The 19,166-nt window shown below is 39.7% G+C and overlaps 1 protein-coding gene across 20 annotated transcripts in view; it reads left to right on the forward strand.

Moving 5' to 3' along the window:
- LOC113908040 (mediator of RNA polymerase II transcription subunit 18) overlaps positions 1–19,166 on the forward strand; it is a 149,204-nt gene that overhangs the window by 105,459 nt on the left and 24,579 nt on the right. For 8 of the 20 annotated variants that reach the window (XM_027567978.2, XM_027567987.2, XM_027567964.2 and 5 more), the window contains 3 exons: positions 9,207–9,230; positions 10,206–10,379; positions 10,933–11,013. In XM_027567978.2, coding sequence (XP_027423779.1) covers positions 9,207–9,230; positions 10,206–10,379; positions 10,933–11,013 — 279 coding nt within the window. Of the gene's footprint in view, positions 1–9,206; positions 9,235–10,205; positions 10,380–10,932; positions 11,014–19,166 lie in introns of all 20 variants that reach the window. The other 12 variants (XM_027568008.2, XM_027568050.2, XM_027568042.2 and 9 more) reach the window with 4 other exon arrangements.

Genomic DNA, 19,166 nt, shown 5'->3' on the forward strand with positions numbered 1-19,166 from the left:
CTCAGTCGTTAAACATCTGCCTTCAGCTCAGGTCATGGTCCCAGGGTCCTGGGATCGAGCCCCACATCGGGCTCTCTGCTCCACAGTAAGCCTGCTTCTCCCTCTCCCACTCCCCCTGCTTGTGTTTCCTCTCTCACTGTGTCTCTCTCTCTGTCAAATAAATAAATAAAATCTTTAAAAACAAACAAACAAATAAAAAAGATAAGATGTATTGCTGTTAACTAAGAAAAGTCTGATTTCAAATAAATAACCTTTGCATGAGGACGCATATGCACGTTGACAAGATGTTATGTCAGTATTCATTTAGAGTTTTACTATAGGATCTCTCTAACAACTGGTGAACTAATTGATTATTTAAATGCAGAGAAGGAATTTATGCTATAATGTCCATTCAAGGGAATTAGCAATTATCCTCAGTAGTTCTTATAAAAATAATTATCCTCAAAGAAATATGTCCATAGGAGAATCCTGTGTATTTACTCAGATAAAACTGTCAAGTAGAGACACCTGGGTGGCTCAGTCAGTTAAGCGTCTGCCTTCAGCTCAGGTCATGATCCCAGGGTCCTGGGATCGAGCCCTAATCGGGCTCCCTGCTCAGCGGGGAGCCTGCTTCTCCCTCTCCCTCTGCTGCTCCCCCTGCTTGTACTCGCTCGCTCTCTCTCTCAAACAAATAAAATCTTAAAATAAATAAATAAATGAAATGGCCCTATGATTCCATTCTGTTTTCCATGAGAACCAAAACAAGGTAGTTTCCCTCCTTGTTTCCCTTTGTCAGAACACTGGGTATATAATGCTGGCTATAGTTTTATGATTGTGTGTTCTAAAGAAAACATGTTTTTGAGTCATGCAGCTGCAGCCCACCATGAAACATGCTGGAATTGGAGGTCTTGTTGTTTCTTGGAGGTAGTGGATGTTGGGAGAGGAAGATAACTAACCAAATTACAGTTTGGAGTTTCTGATTTGAGTAGTACCCTGACACTATGCCCTGGTCTTTAAACTACTTACTCCCTCACTCAAGTTGTAGCACCTCAAATTTCATAGGCTTGTTTCTTATACCATGTATTATACAGAGTTCTAGTACTCTCTTTTTCAACCCTCAGGTTTTTCCTAGTCAACATTTAATTCAGGTTTTTTAGTTTCAGTTTAGTTGTTCCAGGTGAATTTTTGGAGTGATTTTTAAAATAAATATATAATATTAAAAATTATGGGGCGCCTGGGTGGCTCAGTTGGTTAAGTGACTGCCTTCGGCTCAGGTCATGATCCCGGAGTCCTGGGATCGAGTCCCACATCGGGCTCCCGGCTCAGTGGGGAGCCTGCTTCTCCCTCTGACCCTCTCCTCTCTCATGTTGTTTCTGTCTCTCTCACTCTCTAATAAATAAGTAAAATCTTTTTTAAAAAATAAAAATATTAAAAATTATGTAATGCTTTTCATCTTCAAATAAAGTATTCATTAACTATTAGCTAGAGTTACATGTATCTACATTACTTACTAGAGATAAGGATAAAACAGGGTTAAACAATAAGCCCTAGGTGAAAGACAGTGTTCATTTTAGAATCTGATTTAGAACCAATTCTTAAGGATTTTTTAAAAAGATTTAATTTATTTATTTATTAGAGAGAAAGAACCCGAGCTGGGGGAGGAGCAGAGGGAGAGGAACAAACAGACTCCATGTTGAGTGTGAGCCCAATTGGGAGCTCGATCTCACAACCCTGAGATCATGACCTGAGCCAAAATCAAGAGTTAGACGCCTAACTGACTGAGCCACCCAGGAGCCCCTCTATAACCAATTCTTAAGGTAAGGCACAGGCAATTGGAGTCAACAGAAAACTTAGTTTTTAACGCAGCCTTCACTACCCTCTCCCCTTCATTAGGCCTGGTAATAAGAAACAAAATTATTGGGTCTTAGTTCCACATCTATTTCTTGTACCTTATTAAGTTTAAAAAATGTTTGGATTTAAAGCATATAAAGTTCTCCCCTTTTACCCATAAAACTTTTATAATAACCAGTTTTTTGTCCAGAATTTAAAAATCTATAGTTTTGTACAACAGCATACCTACTTCATTATCAAGAAGTTGTCAGATATCTTGGGGCGCCTGGGTGGCTCAGATGGTTAAGCGTCTGCCTTTGGCTCAGGTCATGATCCCAGGGTCCTGGGATCGGGTCCCGCATTGGGCTCCCTCCCCTTGGGGAGCCTGCTTCTCCCTCTGCCTCTCTCTCTCTTTCTCTCTCTCTGTCGTCTCTCATGAATAAATAAATAAAATCTTTAAAAAAAAAAAAAGAAGTTGTCAGATATCTTAAAAAAAATTTTTTTTATTTACATGGGGCTTGAACTCACAACCCTGAGATCAAGACCTGAGCTGAGATCAAAGGTCAGACGCTTAACTGACTGAGCCACCCAGGTGCCCCACAATTATCTTTTTTTTAAATCTTTTTTTTAAAGATTTTATTTATTTGAGAGAGAGAGAATGAGAGATAGAGAGCACGAGAGGGAAGAGTGTCAGAGGGAGAAGCAGACTCCCTGCTGAGCAGGGAGTCCAATGTGGGACTACATCCCGGGACTCCAGGATCATGACCTGAGCCGAAGGCAGTCGCTTAACCAACTGAGCCACCCAGGCGCCCTCCACAGTTATCTTTTTTAAGTTTAAGGTATACAGCATGACTTGCCTTACATATATTGGGATCAATTATTTTTTATAATCTAATAGTTCTGGTTTTTGTTTTTATTTTTTTTATGCCCACTGAGTTTGAAACAGATCTTGTGTTTATACAAGCATTTTAACAGCATCAAAACTTTGTAAATGGAGAACATTAATTTGTGGTACTTAAACTATTGCACTTACTCATTTTTGCCTTCTAAAAGAGAATTATTATTGGATTTAAAGGACTGTTTTTAGAAAACTGTAACAAAAGTACAGAAAGCAAAACCTGCTGCTAATGAACAAAGCAGGCTTTGTCAGAGCACACCCACAACTTCCCTTGGAAATACTGCAAAGTTCTGACCTTCTGGAAATAGAACTGGGCAGAGCACTGCAGAAGATAGTCAGGGAGAAGGTCTCTCTCTGTACCTACAGGGACAGTTAGGTCTGGGATTCCAACTCCACTAAAATAGTTTTCTGATCATGACTGCATCAAGACGGGATGCCCTTGGCAACTTGATATGTACGCTTTTTTGATAGAGATTCCAAGTTGAGAGTAAGATTTTTGTTTTTGTTTTTTAAAGATTTTATTTATTTATTTGACAGAGAGAGACAGCGAACACAAGCAGGGGGAGTGGGAGAGGGAGAAGCAGGCCTCCCACTGAGTGGGGAGCCCGACGCGGGCCTCGATCCCAGGACGCTGGGATCATGACCCAAGCCGAAGGCAGAGGCTTAACGAGTGAGCCACCCAGATGCCCCGAGAGTAAGGTTTTATGGTGAGGTGCCAGAAAATAATATATTCTCTCATGGAAAAAAGGGTTAAACTTTCCAAAGTTTTCCTGCATGTAGAAAAAGGTGCTATTGAGAAAATCCACCGGAGCAGAGAGAAGGGACGCTAATTTTTGGTTGGTAGTCCACATTTGATAACCGAAAATCCTATAAGAAGTCCATGACAGACCCCTATACTATTGCTTCCTCCTCATTCCTGATTACATGTGGGAAGTGTGCCTGTTCCTTCTTTCTCAGAAGAAAGCACACCCAGATGAGTATGAAAAATATTTTTTTAAAGATTTTATTTATTTATTTGACAGAGAGAGACACAGCGAGAGAGGGAACACAAGCAGGGGGAGTGGGAGAGGGAGAAGCAGGCTCCCCGCAGAGCAGAGAGCCCGATGTGGGGCTCGATCCCAGGACCCTGGGACCATGACCTGAGCCAAAGGCAGACGCTTAGTGACTGAGCCACCAAGGCGCCCCTGAAAAATATTTCTGATAATTCTCATGACCAAATAATGCCAAGTGTTTTTCTTCAAAGTGTTATGAAGTAGTTTATTTTTAATTAACCCACCTTTTATTTATTCCTCTGTTAACATTGTTACATAGCTACATTAAATTTTATTCATCCCACAATCTCCTTACTGATTTTGCCTCCAAATGACCATATATTTCTAAATCACCTTGCCCAAATGACTCCATCATCATGAGCTTGAGAACCCATAACTACCAATTTCAGAGCAAAATGAGTCAGATGGTGATGGAAAAGGAATGTAGAAAAGAGGAAATAGTATAATACCGTTATCTTTTAAAGCAATATATTCCTATGTAAAAGCAATATATTCCTATGTAAAGAAAAAAAGAGGGTAATTAGTGAATGAGAGGTATATGAAAGGTCAAAAAGGAAGAACAAAAACACACAAACATAGAGATGGAGAATGGAAAGGCAGAGAGAAAGAAAGTTCCAGACTAGAACTTATTAAAATTCTTTGGTCTTGGGGCACCTGGGTGGCTCAGTCTGTTAAGTGACTGACTCTTGATTTTGGCTCAGGTCATGATCTCAGTGTTGTGAGATCAAGCCCCATGTGGGCCTATATGCTGGGCATGGAGCCTGCTTGGGATTCTCTCTTTTCTTTCCCCTTACCCCTCCCCCCTCTAAAAATAAATAAAAATAAAATAAAAATCTTTGGTATTGTGCCTAATTTAAGGACATGTGCTAATTATAATTAGCTGGCTGCTTTAATATAATACATGGTAAAGGATTTTAGTGAAGATAGAAACAACTTTTATGTTGATCAAGAAATACGAAGGGGCGCCTGGGTGGCTCAGTTGGTTGAGCGACTGCCTTCGGCTCAGGTCATGATCCTGGAGTCCCTGGATCGAGTCCCACATCGGGCTCCCTGCTCAGCAGGGAGTCTGCTTCTCCCTCTGACCCTCCCCCCATCTCATGTGCTTTCTCTCTCATTCTCTCTGTCTCTCAAATAAATAAATAAAATCTTTAAAAAAAAAAAAAAGAAATACGAAGTATTACTACTTGAAAGTTTTTTTTAAGATTTTATTTATTTATTTGACAGTTTATAGGTATGCTTTTGAATAATGGCTTAAAGTTGAGTTTCCAGAGCACTCCCAGACTAGTCCCATACCTCAGAGTATGACTTCAAGCCCTATCTCGCTCTCTCACATATCCCATCAAAGCATGAAGAATTTATCTGTCTCAACTTAAAAGCAAGATTCTTTAGAATTCTTTACCATATTCCAATTCTTTAGAATTATGGTACAAAGTAGTCAGTGAGAAAAGACTCCAAATACAGAATATAGTTTATAAATAAAAAAGAAAAATCAATGGGCGCCTGGGTGGCTCAGTTGGTTAAGCGACTGCCTTCGGCTCAGGTCATGATCCTGGAGTCCCGGGATCGAGTCCCGCATCGGGCTCCCTGCTCAGCAGGGAGTCTGCTTCTCCCTCTGACCCTCTTCCCTCTTGTGCTCTCTCTCTATCTCATTCTCTCTCTCAAATAAATAAATAAAATCTAAAAAAAAAAAAAAATCAGTAAGAAAAAAAGAAAAAGATTTTTCTTTTCTAAAAAAGAAAAATTTTCAGATTACTGAAAAATCAGTAATCTGATGTAATCTGTAATTTTACATCAGTAATCTGATGTAAAAATTATGTGCAATACTGATCCAAATCTAGAAGTTGATTGCTACATCCAATTTAAGTACAAAGTAATGACTTCTAAGAGAAGTAAACAAAAAATTTATAAAGAACCTATTGAAATTTGAAGTAATTATAATGAGGTGGCAAATTCATTTATAAGGAGACTTCAGTAAGAAACCTAATTTTAGACTTTCTATCCTTCATAAATTTTCATAGCAATATTTGAGATGAATACCAAACTTGTTAAATTATATAAAATAGAGATTGGGGGTGCCTGGGTGGCTTGGTCAGTTGAGCATCTCACTCTTGGTTTCAGCCAGGGTCATGATCTCCTGGTCATGGGATCGAGCCCTGCGTTGGGCTCTGCATTCAGTGCAGTGTCTGCTCCAGGTTCTCTCTCTCTCTCCATCTTCCTGTCTCCCTGCTCGTGTTCTCTCTCTCTCTTTCTCAAATAAAATCTTTAAAATAGAGATTAATACCAATCATCATGTTGTTGTAAAAATTAAATCATATCATGTGCCAGCTTAGTAAATTATATTCTAAAAACTTTTGTTAATGAATGAAACCAGATGTTGGAAAGACTTGTAAGATTTCAGCTTAATCTTTATTCTGAAGGCAGCATGATTGAAAGGATCGTAGACTTTTAAAGTCATGTGGGTGGCTCAGTTGGTTGAGTGTCTTCGACTTAGGTCATGATCCCAGAGTCCCAGGATCGAGTCCTGCATTGGGCTCCCTGCTTGGTGGGGAGTCTCCTTCTCCCTCTGCCCTTCACCCTGCTCCTGCTTGTGCTCTCTCTCTCTCTCTCTCTTTCAAATAAATAAAGTCAGATACTTGGATTTGAATCCCACCTATATTTATTTTTTTTTAAATAAATAAATAGGGGCGCCTGGGTGGCTCAGTCGTTAAGTGTCTGCCTTCGGCTCAGGTCATGATCCCAGGGTTCTGGGATCGAGCCCCGCTTCGGGCTCCCTGCTCGGTGGGAAGCCTGCTTCTCCCTCTCCCGCTACCCCTGCTTGTGTTCCTGCTTTAGCTGTCTGTCTCTGCCAAATACATAAATAAAATTAAAATAGATAAATAAATAAATAAAGTCAGAGACTTGGATTTGAATCCCACCTATATTACGCTATAGGCAAAGAGAAAGCATCAAAAGAATGAAATATACAAAGAAAAGCAGACCAATGGGAGGGAAAAGGCCAATTAAATGACATTTATAAGGTGTTGTAATTAAATAAACAAAATAACTCAACTCCCAACTGAAAATACTATACCCAGTGAAAATATCCTTCAAAAATGATGATATAAAATTATCCTAATTGTAGGGGCACCTGGGTGGCTCTGTCAGTTAAGCATCTGACTCTTGATTTCAGCTCAGGGTTGTGAGATCAAGCCCCGCATCAGGCTTTACACTCAGTGCCAGAGTCTGCTTGAGATTCTCTCTCCCTCTCCTCCCCCCACCCCTGTGTGCTCACATGTGCATGCGCTCTCTCAAATAAACAATAATAAATAAATAAAATCTTTTAAAAAATTATCCTAATTATAAGCACAGGATTACAGAAAGAAATAAAGATTACCTGAGAAAGCAAATATGTAAGAAATATAAAAGAATATCATTTGTTAAAACAACAACAATAGGGCGCCTGGGTGGCTCAGTTGGTTAAGCTACTGCCTTTGGCTCAGGTCATGATCCTGGAGTCCCAGGATCGAGTCCCATATCGGGCTCCCTGCTCAGTGGGGAGTCTGCTTCTCCCTCTGACCCTCTTCCCTCTTGTGCTCTGTCTCTCATTCTCTCTCTCTTAAATAAATAAATAAAGTCTTTAAAAAAAAACACAACAATAATGTTTGCTGTGGTTTATTGTTATGTGTATGTAGAAATAAAATATAACAACACAGTAAATAGAGTTGAAATGTTTTAAGTTTCTCGCATTGTTTATTAAGTAAATAAAGCACTAACAATATAGATTCTAATAAGTCAAGGATGCACAGAACAAACCAGACCAATAGAAAATAAATAGCAAAACAGTAGGCTTAAACCCAACTGTGTCAGGAGAAACATTAAATATAAATGTACTAAGCATTCTAAAGGACAACAGTTGTCAAACTAGATAGAAAAACAAAATCAAGGCAAAGTGTTATTAGACTGGCACAGGGAATTTCATAATGATAAAAGGGTAATTTAACAAAGATATAATAACTTTAAATTTGTACACGTCCAATAATGTAGCCTTAAAGTATATAAAGCAAAAAATTAATAGAACTAAAAAGAGAAAGAGACAAATCCATTTTCATAGGTAGAGCTATTAATATACCTCTCTCAGTAACTGATAGAACAAGCTAACAACAAAAAAGAAAGAATGTTAATGATTTGTATAATGTGATTAAACGACTTGACCTCATAGGCAGATTTAGAACACTACCCCCTCAACTGCAGGATATACCATATTTCCAAGTGTACATTAACATAATGTAAATCTGGAAGAAGAATAACTAGCTCCCTGGCTAGATTGGCTGTATCTCATTGAGGGACTTGACAGACAGGAACTTGTCTGTGATCCATTCTCACCTAATACCCCTCAAGCTTTCTGGCAATTTTTCTTTGTAAAAGTATCACATAGCACTCACCTCTTCTTTCATATTGTTTATTTGTTGTTTTGTTTTTTTAGTTTTTATATTCTCTTCCTTATTACTTTTAATCAAACAGGCATTTTCCTGTGTATCATTTGGAACTGAGTAACATCAATTCGGTGGGTGGGTTAGCAGGATATTTCAAATTTCAGTTCCTCCTTTTGCCTCTAGCAAGTAAGATGACTGTGAACACATGGTGGTGCTTAGCTCCATTTCTGTAAGTGTCATCATTAACATATGCTAAATATTATATATCTGCAATGTCTTGAGGTCTCATTGACATTTCATAATTGGGAGTTTACTGTCTTAAAGCACTGACTCTTAAAAGGGATACCATGTATTCACCCACGTGCCACTCCTGGGGGTGCATCCGGGTACCACTGAGGGGAAATTGCTGTGACAGGAGTTGTTCTGATATCTCTGCAAGTGAATTTATACAAATATGGTCTGGTGTTATAATTAACTAGATTCTCTTGCATTTCATGGAAGGAATTAGAGTAGTTGAGATACAGAATGTGTTCAAGTAAATCATGCAACTAGGAAGAAAAGAGTCATTGTCCTCTCATCTCCATCTGTTGGACTTCAGTAGCCAGAATGCTGTTTTGGCCTAAGTTATCAATATACAGCAAAATAATGCATCCAGCAGTCACTCTGATTGTGACACTTGTATAAATCTGACTTTCATCAGCAGGTTTCCCTAGACTCACATCTATCGACTGAAAAAAGATTGGATTTGGCAACTGTTTCTTAAGAAAAAATAATAAATGCTTGTTGATTGTGTATTTTCTTTTATGAAAAACTACAGTTTTAAAAGAAACTTTTTTTAGTGCATATATTATGCCCATTTAGCTCCCCAAAAAGGAGCGTTATTTGCTTCAGATGTGAAAATGTGTACAATAAGCATGTTAACTTACTGTATGTGATAATATAGTATGTGGTCCTTGATGTATTTCTGTAAAGTAAAGGTTCCACTTTAATTCCAGGATGGTTATTCCACATGACTCTTTTTTTCTTCTCCTCTAGACTTCTCCAGAGAACCCTGGGACAGTAGGTGGAGTGCAAAGCTGTATTGTGTTGCCTTCCTGCTTTTTTTGTTGCTTTCCTGCTTTTATTTATTTTATTATTATTATTTTTGGCCCAGTCTTGGCTGCTCCTTTTCTGCCACTAAAGCTAACTAACTAAACCCTGCATGTGTGGTCATTATGAGGGATTCATTTCATTTTCATTTCAGTCCCGCACATATACCGTGTCAGTTATGTTTATTGTCATATCCTTAAGATCATGATTGTCCCTGATGTACTATTGTGATAGGCAAACTGGAATCCCACCTCTTCTTTCCAAAAAGATTACACTTTAAAGCACTCTCTGTAATGCCCCAGCTCCAGGCTCCTTCCAGTGCTCCAAACTTAGGGTCTTGTGAAGGGAAAAAATAATCTGAAAAACGGATACAAGTAAGGTGTTAACATTTTACCCCCTCTGAACTATTAATGTCCTGAAAGAGGAGGGCAGGGGGAGGGGAGTGTTTAGTAGAGAATGATGACTCACTCACTAAAGATGGAACTCCCCATTTCGGTGACACCACAGGCAATAATGTTAGCTGGGGAAGCCCTCCCCCGTGCCAAGAGGATGAGAGTGGCAACAGCAATAGGCTGCACTGGAGCAAGGTCTCATGCATATTGAAAAGACACCCACATTTCTGTGTGTTTGTGTGTGTGTGTGTGTGTGTGTGTGTGTGCGCGCGCCTTTAAGAGGTTTTGAGCTGGTTATGATCGTCTCATTGAATTTTTGTCCTAAAATGATGTCAGCTTGGTTTGGTTCCTTTTCCCTCTTAGTAATTTATCTGTTATGGATTTTGATGTTTGGTGTCCATGTGATGTCAAGGAATCTGTCTGCATGATTGTTTATCATTGCTCTCATCCTTTTGAACTACCACAGGAAGAGAGGGGAAGGGACCTTTTAAAAATTATGCTGACATAATAAATTGGCTGTTCTTTTCCCTGTGTGCCTTTCACCATACTACAGAAGAAGCAAGCCAGCCCACCGCAGATCCAGGCATGGTCATGGACAGTGTGGAAGCAGGAGACACAACGCCTCCCACCAAAAGGAAGAGCAAGTTCTCAGGCTTTGGCAAGATCTTCAAGCCCTGGAAATGGCGGAAAAAAAAAAGTAGTGATAAATTCAAAGAGACATCAGAAGGTGAGACATTAAGATTTAAATATATGTCCTGAGTTAGAGAGTTTCTTATTTTAGAAGTATCTAACTTTCTCATTCTCTTCCCAAGCTTCTATAACCCCCTATTTGAAGAGGGAATTCAATCTTTTAGCAATAAAACCAAGTGGTCACTCATTAAGTCTTATATACTATAGTCTCATCCCCAGATTGCTATTTTGATGGGATTAAAGTTTATCAAGTGGTGAATGGAGTTCCTGAATGGTAGAAAATCTAAGATGCTTTTTTTTCTACTCTGACCACTTTCAGAAAAAGTTCATCCACAAATACCTTATTACTGAAATGACAATTAAAAAAGAAAGAGCTAAAATTATATAAGGATAGTTCCTTTTGAAAATGCTGCATTCCTAATAAGATAGGATATGAAAGAAATTGTTTTTAAATTTGAAGTTAGTTTTCCTGTTCTTTCCAGAGAACAGAAAATTGAACCACTTTATTCTTTTACCTGTTGAGTTAGACTGCTTAAAATTGACCCTTAACTGCCACATTTCTGAGTGCTGTTTTCCAATTTAATATTAAGTTTTAGAGCGAAAAATATCTATGCGAAAACCAAGGGAAGAGTTGGTTAAAAGAGGGGTTCTGTTGGAAGACTCTGAGCAGGGTGAGTTTATAAATAAAATACTATATGTCTGTCTCTATACACTTGGTGTTTGATTCTGACTAGGCATTTGAATTTTCTTTTGTTACTGCTGTTGGGAGGGAGGGGAGATTTTTTAAAGCTGTTCATGCATCTAGAATATTTTTTTTCAAACTTCTACAAAAGAGAAAAAGATAGCTCAGTAGAAGAGTCTACAAAAGCACTGGACAGGGGCGCCTGGATGGCTCAGTTGGTTGAGTGACTGCCTTCGACTCAGGTCATGATCCTGGAGTCCTGGGATCGAGTCCCACATCGGGCTTCCTGTTCAGCGGGGAGTCTGCTTCTCCCTCTGACCCTCCCCTCTCTCATGCTCTCTCTATCTCATTTTCTCTCTCAAATAAATAAAAATCTTAAAAAAAAAAAAAAAAAAGACCTGGGGTGTCTGGGTGGCTCAGTTGTTAAGTGTCCGCCTTCGCCTAGGTCATGGTCCCAGTGTCCTGGGATCAAGGCCTGCATCGGGCTCCCTGCTCCGTGGGAAGCCTGCTTCTCCCTCTCCCACTCCCCCTGCTTGTGTTCCCTCTCTCACTGTGTCTCTCTCTGTCAAATAAATAAATAAAATCTTTAAAAAAAAAAAAAGCACTGGATAGTTGACTAAAGAATATATACAAATGGGGCACCTGGCTGGCTCAGTCAGTGGAGCATGTGACGATTATAGGGTCATGAGTTTGAGTCCCATGTTGGGCATAGAGATTACTTTAAAAAAAAATTTTTTTTTTAAGATTTTATTTATTTATTTGACAGAGACACAGCGAGAGAGGGAACACAAGCAGAGGGAGAAGGAGAAGCAGGCTTCCTGCTGAGCAGGGGTCCCAACGCAGGGCTCGATCCCAGGACCCAGGGATCATGACCTGAGCCAAAGGCAGACTGAGCCACCCAGGCGCCCCTTAAAAAAATTTTTTTAGTAGTTCAGCATAATCTGTGAAAGCTGGAGATATGCACACCTATGTGCAAGCATGTTCAGAACCTGGTATATACTCAACGAAAATATGTATACATGTGTATCAGGAGATGTGTACAAATGTGCTTGTAGCAGCAACATTTACTAACAATAGAGCAAAATTGGAAACAACCCAAATGTGCACTGATACTAAAATATATAGGGTTGCCTGGGTGGCTCAGTCAGTTAAGTGTGCAACTTGATTTCAGCTCAGGTCATGATCTCAGGGTCATGAGATTGAGCCCCACGTCGGGCTTCGTGCTCAGCATGGAGTCTGCTTAGGATTCTCTCCCTCTGCTCCCCCCCGCCCCCCACTCATGCAGTCTCTCTCTCTCACTTTCTCTCTCTCAAATAAATAAATAAATCTTTAAAAGGAAAAAAAATGTTTCCAGACCCTTGAAGCCTCCCTTCCCTCCTACTAACACACCTGTCCTTCCCTCACAGAGCAATCACTCTTCTAACTCTTGTGATAATCCTCTTTGTTTTATTATAGTTTAACCACTTAAGCATGCATCTCTAAACACTGTAGTTTAAGATTGCCTGTTTTTTCTTAACATTTATAGAAATGATACATATCTTTTCATGACTGACTTCAGTTGCTCAGTATTATGAGAATCATAGCATGCAGGTGTGGTTTGTTTCATTGCTGTATAATATTTCATTTTATTAATGTATCACAAGTTATATATATATATATTTTTAAGATTTATTCATTTTTAGGGGCACCTGGGTGGCTCAGTCATTAAGCATCTTTCTTTGGCTCAGGGCATGATCCCAGGGCCCTGGGATAGAGCCAGCCCCACATTGGGCTCCCTGCTCAGCGGGGAGTCTGCTTCTCCCTCTCCCACTCCCCCTGTTTATGTTCCCTCTCTCGCTGTGTCTCTCTCTGTCAAATAAATAAATAAAATCTTTAAAAAAATAGTTATTCATTTTTAGAGACAGAGCACATGTGAGCGGGGCGGGGGGCGGGAGGGCCAGGGAGCAGATGGAGAGGAGAGAAACAGACTCCTCTCTGAGCACAGAGCCCAACAGAGGGCTCTATCTCACAACCCTGAGGTCATGACCTACACTGAAGTCTGACACTTACCCAACTGAGCCACCCAGGCACACCCTCCGGAAACATTTTTCTTTCTTTCTTTCTTTCTTTAAATTCAATTAATTAACATATAGTGTATTATCAGTTTCACAGGTAGAGTTCAGTGATTCATCGGTTGCATATAACACCCAGTGCTCATTCCATCACGCACCCTCCTTAATGCCCATCACCCACTTACTCCATCCCCCCACACACCTCCCCTCCAGCAATCCTCAGTTTGTTTCCTATAGTTTTTTTTTATTTTTTTTTAAAGATTTTATTTATTTATTTGAGAGAGAGAGAATGAGAGATAGAGAGCACGAGAGGGAAGAGGGTCAGAGGGAGAAGCAGACTCCCCGCTGAGCAGGGAGCCCGATGCGGGACTCGATCCCGGGACTCCGGGATCATGACCTGAGCCAAAGGCAGTCGCTTAACCAACTGAGCCACCCAGGCGCCCTTTTTAAAAATTTTTTATTATTCTTATTTATTTTATTTATTTTAATTTTTTAATTTTTTTTTGTTTCCTATAGTTAAGAGTCTCTTGAAATAGGTCAATCAGAGAAGGACAATTATCATATGATCTCACTGATATGAAGAATTTGAGAAACAAGACAGGATCATAGGGGAAGAGAGGGAAAAATGAAACAAGGTGAAACCAGAGAGGGAGACAAACCATAAGAGACAGGAAACAAACTGAGGGTTGCTAGAGTCATGGGGGGTGGGAGGTATGGGGTGGCTGGGTGATGGACATTGCGGAAGGTATGTGCTATGGTGAGCACTGTGAATTGTGTAAGACTGATGAATCACAGACCTGTACCCCTGAAATAAATAATACATTATATGTTAATAAAAAAAAAAGTCTGTTACAGTTTGTCTCCCTCTGTGATTTCGTCATTTTATTTTTCCATCCCTTCCCTATGATCCTCTGTTTTGTTTCTTAAATTCCACATATGAGTGAAATCATATGAGAATTGTCTTTCTCTGACTAACTTATTTCGCTTAGCATAATACTCTCTGGTTCCATCTATGTCATTGCAAATGGTAAGATTCATTTTTTTGATGGCTGAGAAATATTCCATTGTGTATATATGTATGTATGTATATATATATGCACCACATCTTTATCCGTTCATCTGTCAATGGGCATCTGGGCTTTTTCCACAGTTTGGCTATTTGGAAACATTTCTTAATGTCCTTGATGATCACAAAAGTGTCCTTGTAATATCTCATTGAAATTTACATTTATGTTTTATATATTTTTCTCTACTAATGTTATACTTGACAATAAAAAACTAAATAAGATATTTTAGGAGAATTCAATGCTGTGCTGTCTATATTTGATTTATTTAAGGAAGGCAAATATTTTTTGTGGGAATGAAAATATCTAGTGAAGGGAAAATATTAAAACATAAGAATAACTGATTTTTTTTAAGGAATCTCAACTTAGGGATGTAAATATGAAATGATTTTATTATAATAATTACCTCCTAATTTCCTGTACTAAAGGTGGCCATTTTCTTGGTGAGGGGTTAAAAAAAAAAGGACTGTTCGCTCTTCCTTCCAGGTGTCTACCCTAACTGGCTATGATTTTTTTTTTTTTTAAGATTTTCTTTATTTATTTGACAGAGAGAGACACAGCGAGAGAGGAAACACAAGCAGGGGGAGTGGGAGAGGGAGAAGCAGGCTTCCCGCGGAGCAGGGAGCCCGATGCGGGGCTTGATCCCAGGACCCTGGGATCATGACCTGAGCCGAAGGCAGACGCTTAACGACTGAGCCACCCAGGCGCCCCTGTGATCTTTAACTCTGAAACTGAGTGGCTTGTGAAGGATCCTTGGAACCGACCTTTCTGTGTCTCTGTACGATCTCAGCTTTGTGCCAGCTGCAGTACTGTGTCGCTTTCCTTTGCTTTTTTTTTTGTTTTAATATATATTTTTTAAAGATTTTTGTTTATTTGTTTTAGAGAGAGAGAGAAAATGGGGGGGGGCAGAATCAGAATCTCAGGCAGACTCCAAGCTGAGTGCAGGGAGCCTGATGCAGGGCTCAATCCTGTGACCCTGAGATCATGACTTAAGACAAAATCAAGAAACGCTTAACCAACTGAGCTACACAGGTGTCCCTATTTGTTTGAGTTTTTGGGATTTTTTTGTTTGTTTTTTGGTTTTTGGGTTTTTTTGGTGGGCAGCAAAGCAAAGTTTATTGAGCAATAGTAAAATGATAGTACAAAGCCCCTGAAGAGGGAGGGGGCCTGAGAGGGTTGCCCGGTTTGAGTGTTTTGACCAAAGTTGTCTCCATGCCCAGATTGCTTCCCTAATCTTCTGTTTGTCATAAAGATCATGTTTTGGTGTTTCAACACTCGTTACTCATTTAATAATGTCAGGACTTTTCTCCAATGTGTGATTTTTATGAAGCAGCTTATCGAAAGAGTTAAGACTACAGTACGTTGGCTGTATTTCAGTTCTCTTCATTAGAGTTCCTTTGCATGAGACAAATCTGAAAACCACATTTTAAAACTGTATCCTGTCCTTTGGACAGTGGGAGAAAAGAACCAAGCCAATGGAATATTACACTTTTTAGGTTTTGAACCATATTAATATATTGCTTATTCACAAAATTTAATTAAATTGTATAGACTGAAGTTTTTTTTTATTTTTTTTTAAAGATTTTATTTATTTATTTGACAGAGAGAGACACAGCGAGAGAGGGAACACAAGCAGGGGGAGAGGGAGAGGGAGAGGCAGGCCTCCCGCGGAGCAGGGAGCCCGATGCGGGGCTGGATCCCAGGACCCCGGGACCATGACCTGAGCCGAAGGCAGATGCCCAATGACTGAGCCACCCAGGCGCCCTGAAGATTTTTTTTTTTAAAGATTTATTTGTTTTGGGGGCGCCTGGGGGGCTCAGTCGTTAAGCGTCTGCCTTCGGCTCAGGTCATGATCTCAGGGTCCTAGGATCAAGCCCCGCATCGGGCTCCCTGCTCAATGGGGAGTCTGCTTCTCTGTCTCCCACTCCCATTGCTTGTGCTCACACTCTCTCGCTCTCTGTCTGTCAAATAAGTAAATAAAATATAAAAAAAAAAGATTGATTTATTTTAGAGAGAGAGAACACAAGTAGGGGGAGGAGCAGAGGGAGAGGAAGATAGAGAATCCCAAGCAGACCCCTCACTGAGTGCAGAGCCTGATGTGGGGTTTGATCTCACAACCCCAAGATCACAACCTGAGCTGAAATCAAGAGCCACCCGAGCGCCCCTAGATTGAAGATTTTTAAATCTCAACTACCTAAAATTTTTAAGGGTGGTGGAGCAGAGGGAGATTCTTAAGTAGGCTCCAGGCCCGGTGTATACCCTGTCGTGGGGCTCCATCTCACAACCTTGAGATCATGACCTGAGCTGAAATCAAGAGTCGGACTCTTAACTAACTGAGCTACCCAGGCATCTCTCAACTATATAAACATTTAACAAAGAAACAAACAAGAAAAATTACTAAAATATTAATTAGCATTGGTTGTTAGGATGGGAATACAGGGGGCTTTTTTTTTTCTATTTTTTGAATTTTCTACATGGTTAGCTATGAGCATGGATAACCAGTTTTTTAATGAGACTTTGAATTTTACATTTGGACATAAAATCTTCTAGGTATTTTAGGTGGTTAACTATAATTGTAACACCTCTGTTGTAGCACCTTTGAACCTTGCTTTTTTTTTTTTAATAATAGCCATTTCTTATCCCATGCCCTCTTCTGCCTCACCTTTCTTGCTCACTCACTCACAAACCCCATACATTACTTGTTTGTTGTTTTTCACCTTCATTCCGTTTCTTTCGCCCTATGCTTCCTATTGGCTCTTGATCCAAGTTGTTTTTAGCCTACAAGCCCAAAGGCCCAATTGATAAATGAGTTGTAGCCATTTGGCAAGATACTACTCTGCCAACCAGAGAACTGACTGAAAGCTTTACTCTAGGAAAAAACTCTGAAATAGACCCTGGGGCCTGGCTTCTAATCTCCAGTTTAGGCCAAAGGCAACATTGAACTTTGAAGTTTTTTTCATACTCAGACACAGCTTTTGGCTTAAATATATATGGTTCTAAGTTGACTATATTATAAAATATTTAATATGTTTTTTGAGATGGGGCATGAACATTCATAGATGTTAAAGCTGGATACTGCTTATACTCCACTCTGTTAGCATTATAGAAAACCTTTGCATCAAATATAAGAAATTTTAATGGACACAAAGATCAGTGGAACAGAATAGAGAGCCCAGAAGTAAACCCACGATTATATGGTCAATTAATCTATGGCAAAGGAGGCAAGGATATACAATGAGGGAAAAATGGTTTCTTCAACAAATCGTGCTGGGAAAGCTGGACAGCTCCATTGACAAGAATGGAACTGGACCACTTCCTTATGCCACACACAAAAATAAACTCAAAATGGATTAAAGACCTAAATGTAAGACCAGTCATAAAATTCCTAGAAGGAGGGGCGCCTGGGTGGCTCGGTTGGTTAAGCAACTGCCTTCAGCTCAGGTCATGATCCCGGAGTCCCAGGATCAAGTCCCGCATCGGGCTCCCTGTTCAGCGGGGAGTCTGGTTCTCCCTCTGACCCTACCCCCTTTTGGGCTCTCTCTCTCACTCTCTCTTTCAAATAAATAAAATCTTTAAAAAATAATAATAATAAATAAAATTCCTAGAAGGAAACATAGGCAGTAAGCTCTTTAGCATCAGCCATAGAAACATTTTTCTAAGTATGCCTCCTTTGGCAAGGGAAACAAAAGTAAAATTACACTATTGGGACTACATCAAAATAAAAAACTTTTGCACAGCAAAGGAAACAATAAAACAAAAAGATAACTTACCAAGTGGGAGAAGATATTTGCAAATGATATATTTGATAAAGGGTTAGTATCTAAAATATATAAGGAAGTTACACAACTCAACACCAAAAAAACAAATAACCCAGTTAAAAAATTGGGCAGAAGGGGGCACCTGAGTGGCTCAGTCGGTTAAGTGCCTGCCTTCAGCTCAAGTCGTATTCTCAGGGTCCTGGGATTGAGCCCTATGTCAGACTCCCTGCTGAGCTTGTCCCTCTCCGTCTCCCCCTCCTCATTCTCTCTCTCTCAAATAAATAAATAAAATCTTTTTAAAAAGGGGAAGAGCAAAAGACATGAATAGACATTCTTCCAATGAAGACAAACAGATGGCCAACAGATACATGAAAAGATGTTCAGCATCACTCGTCATCAGTGAAATGCACACCTCACATCTGTCAGAATGGCTAAAATAAAAAACAAGAACAGGTGTTGGTGAGGATGTGGAGGAAAAAGAACCCTCATACACTGTTGGTGGGCATGCAAGCTGATACAACCACTGTGGAAAACAATATGAACATTCCTCAAAAAATTAATTATAGCATTATTTACAATAGCCAGGATATGGAAGCAACCCAAGTGTCCATCCATAGATGAATGGATAAAGACAGTGTGTGTGTGTGTGTGTGTGTGTGTGTGTGTGTGTGTGTGTATACACACATTATGGAATATTACTCAGCCATAAAAAAAGAATGAAATCTTGCCATTTGTAACAACAGGGATGAATCTAGAGGATAATCCTAAATGAAATAAGTTAGAAAAAGACATACCATATGATTTCAGTCATATGTGGAATTTAAGAAATAAAACATGTGAACAGAGAAAAAAGACACACAAAAAACCAGACTCTGAAATATAGAGAACTGGCAGTTGCCACATGGTAAGTGGGGGTGGGGGGTCAAATAGGTGAAGAGGTTAAGAGCACACTTACCATGATGAGCACTGAGTAATGTATAGAATTGTTGAATCATTATATTGTACACATGAAACTAACACTGTATTTTATTATACTTGAATTTAAAACAAATCTTAAAAAATTTTTGAAAGAGGGGCGCCTCAGTGGCTCAGTCAGTTAAGTGACTGCCTTCAGCTCAGGTCATAATCCCAGAGTCCCAGGATCGAGTCCCACCTCGGGCTCCCCGATCAGCGGGGAGTCTGCTTCTCCTCCTGACCCTCCTCCATCTCGTGCTCTCTCCCTCACTCTCTGTCTCTCAAATAAATAAATACAGTCTTTTAAAAATAAAT

The sequence above is a fragment of the Zalophus californianus genome, chromosome 4 (assembly GCF_009762305.2).
Source record: "Zalophus californianus isolate mZalCal1 chromosome 4, mZalCal1.pri.v2, whole genome shotgun sequence".
In the NCBI taxonomy this organism is placed as follows: Eukaryota; Metazoa; Chordata; class Mammalia; order Carnivora; family Otariidae; genus Zalophus; species Zalophus californianus.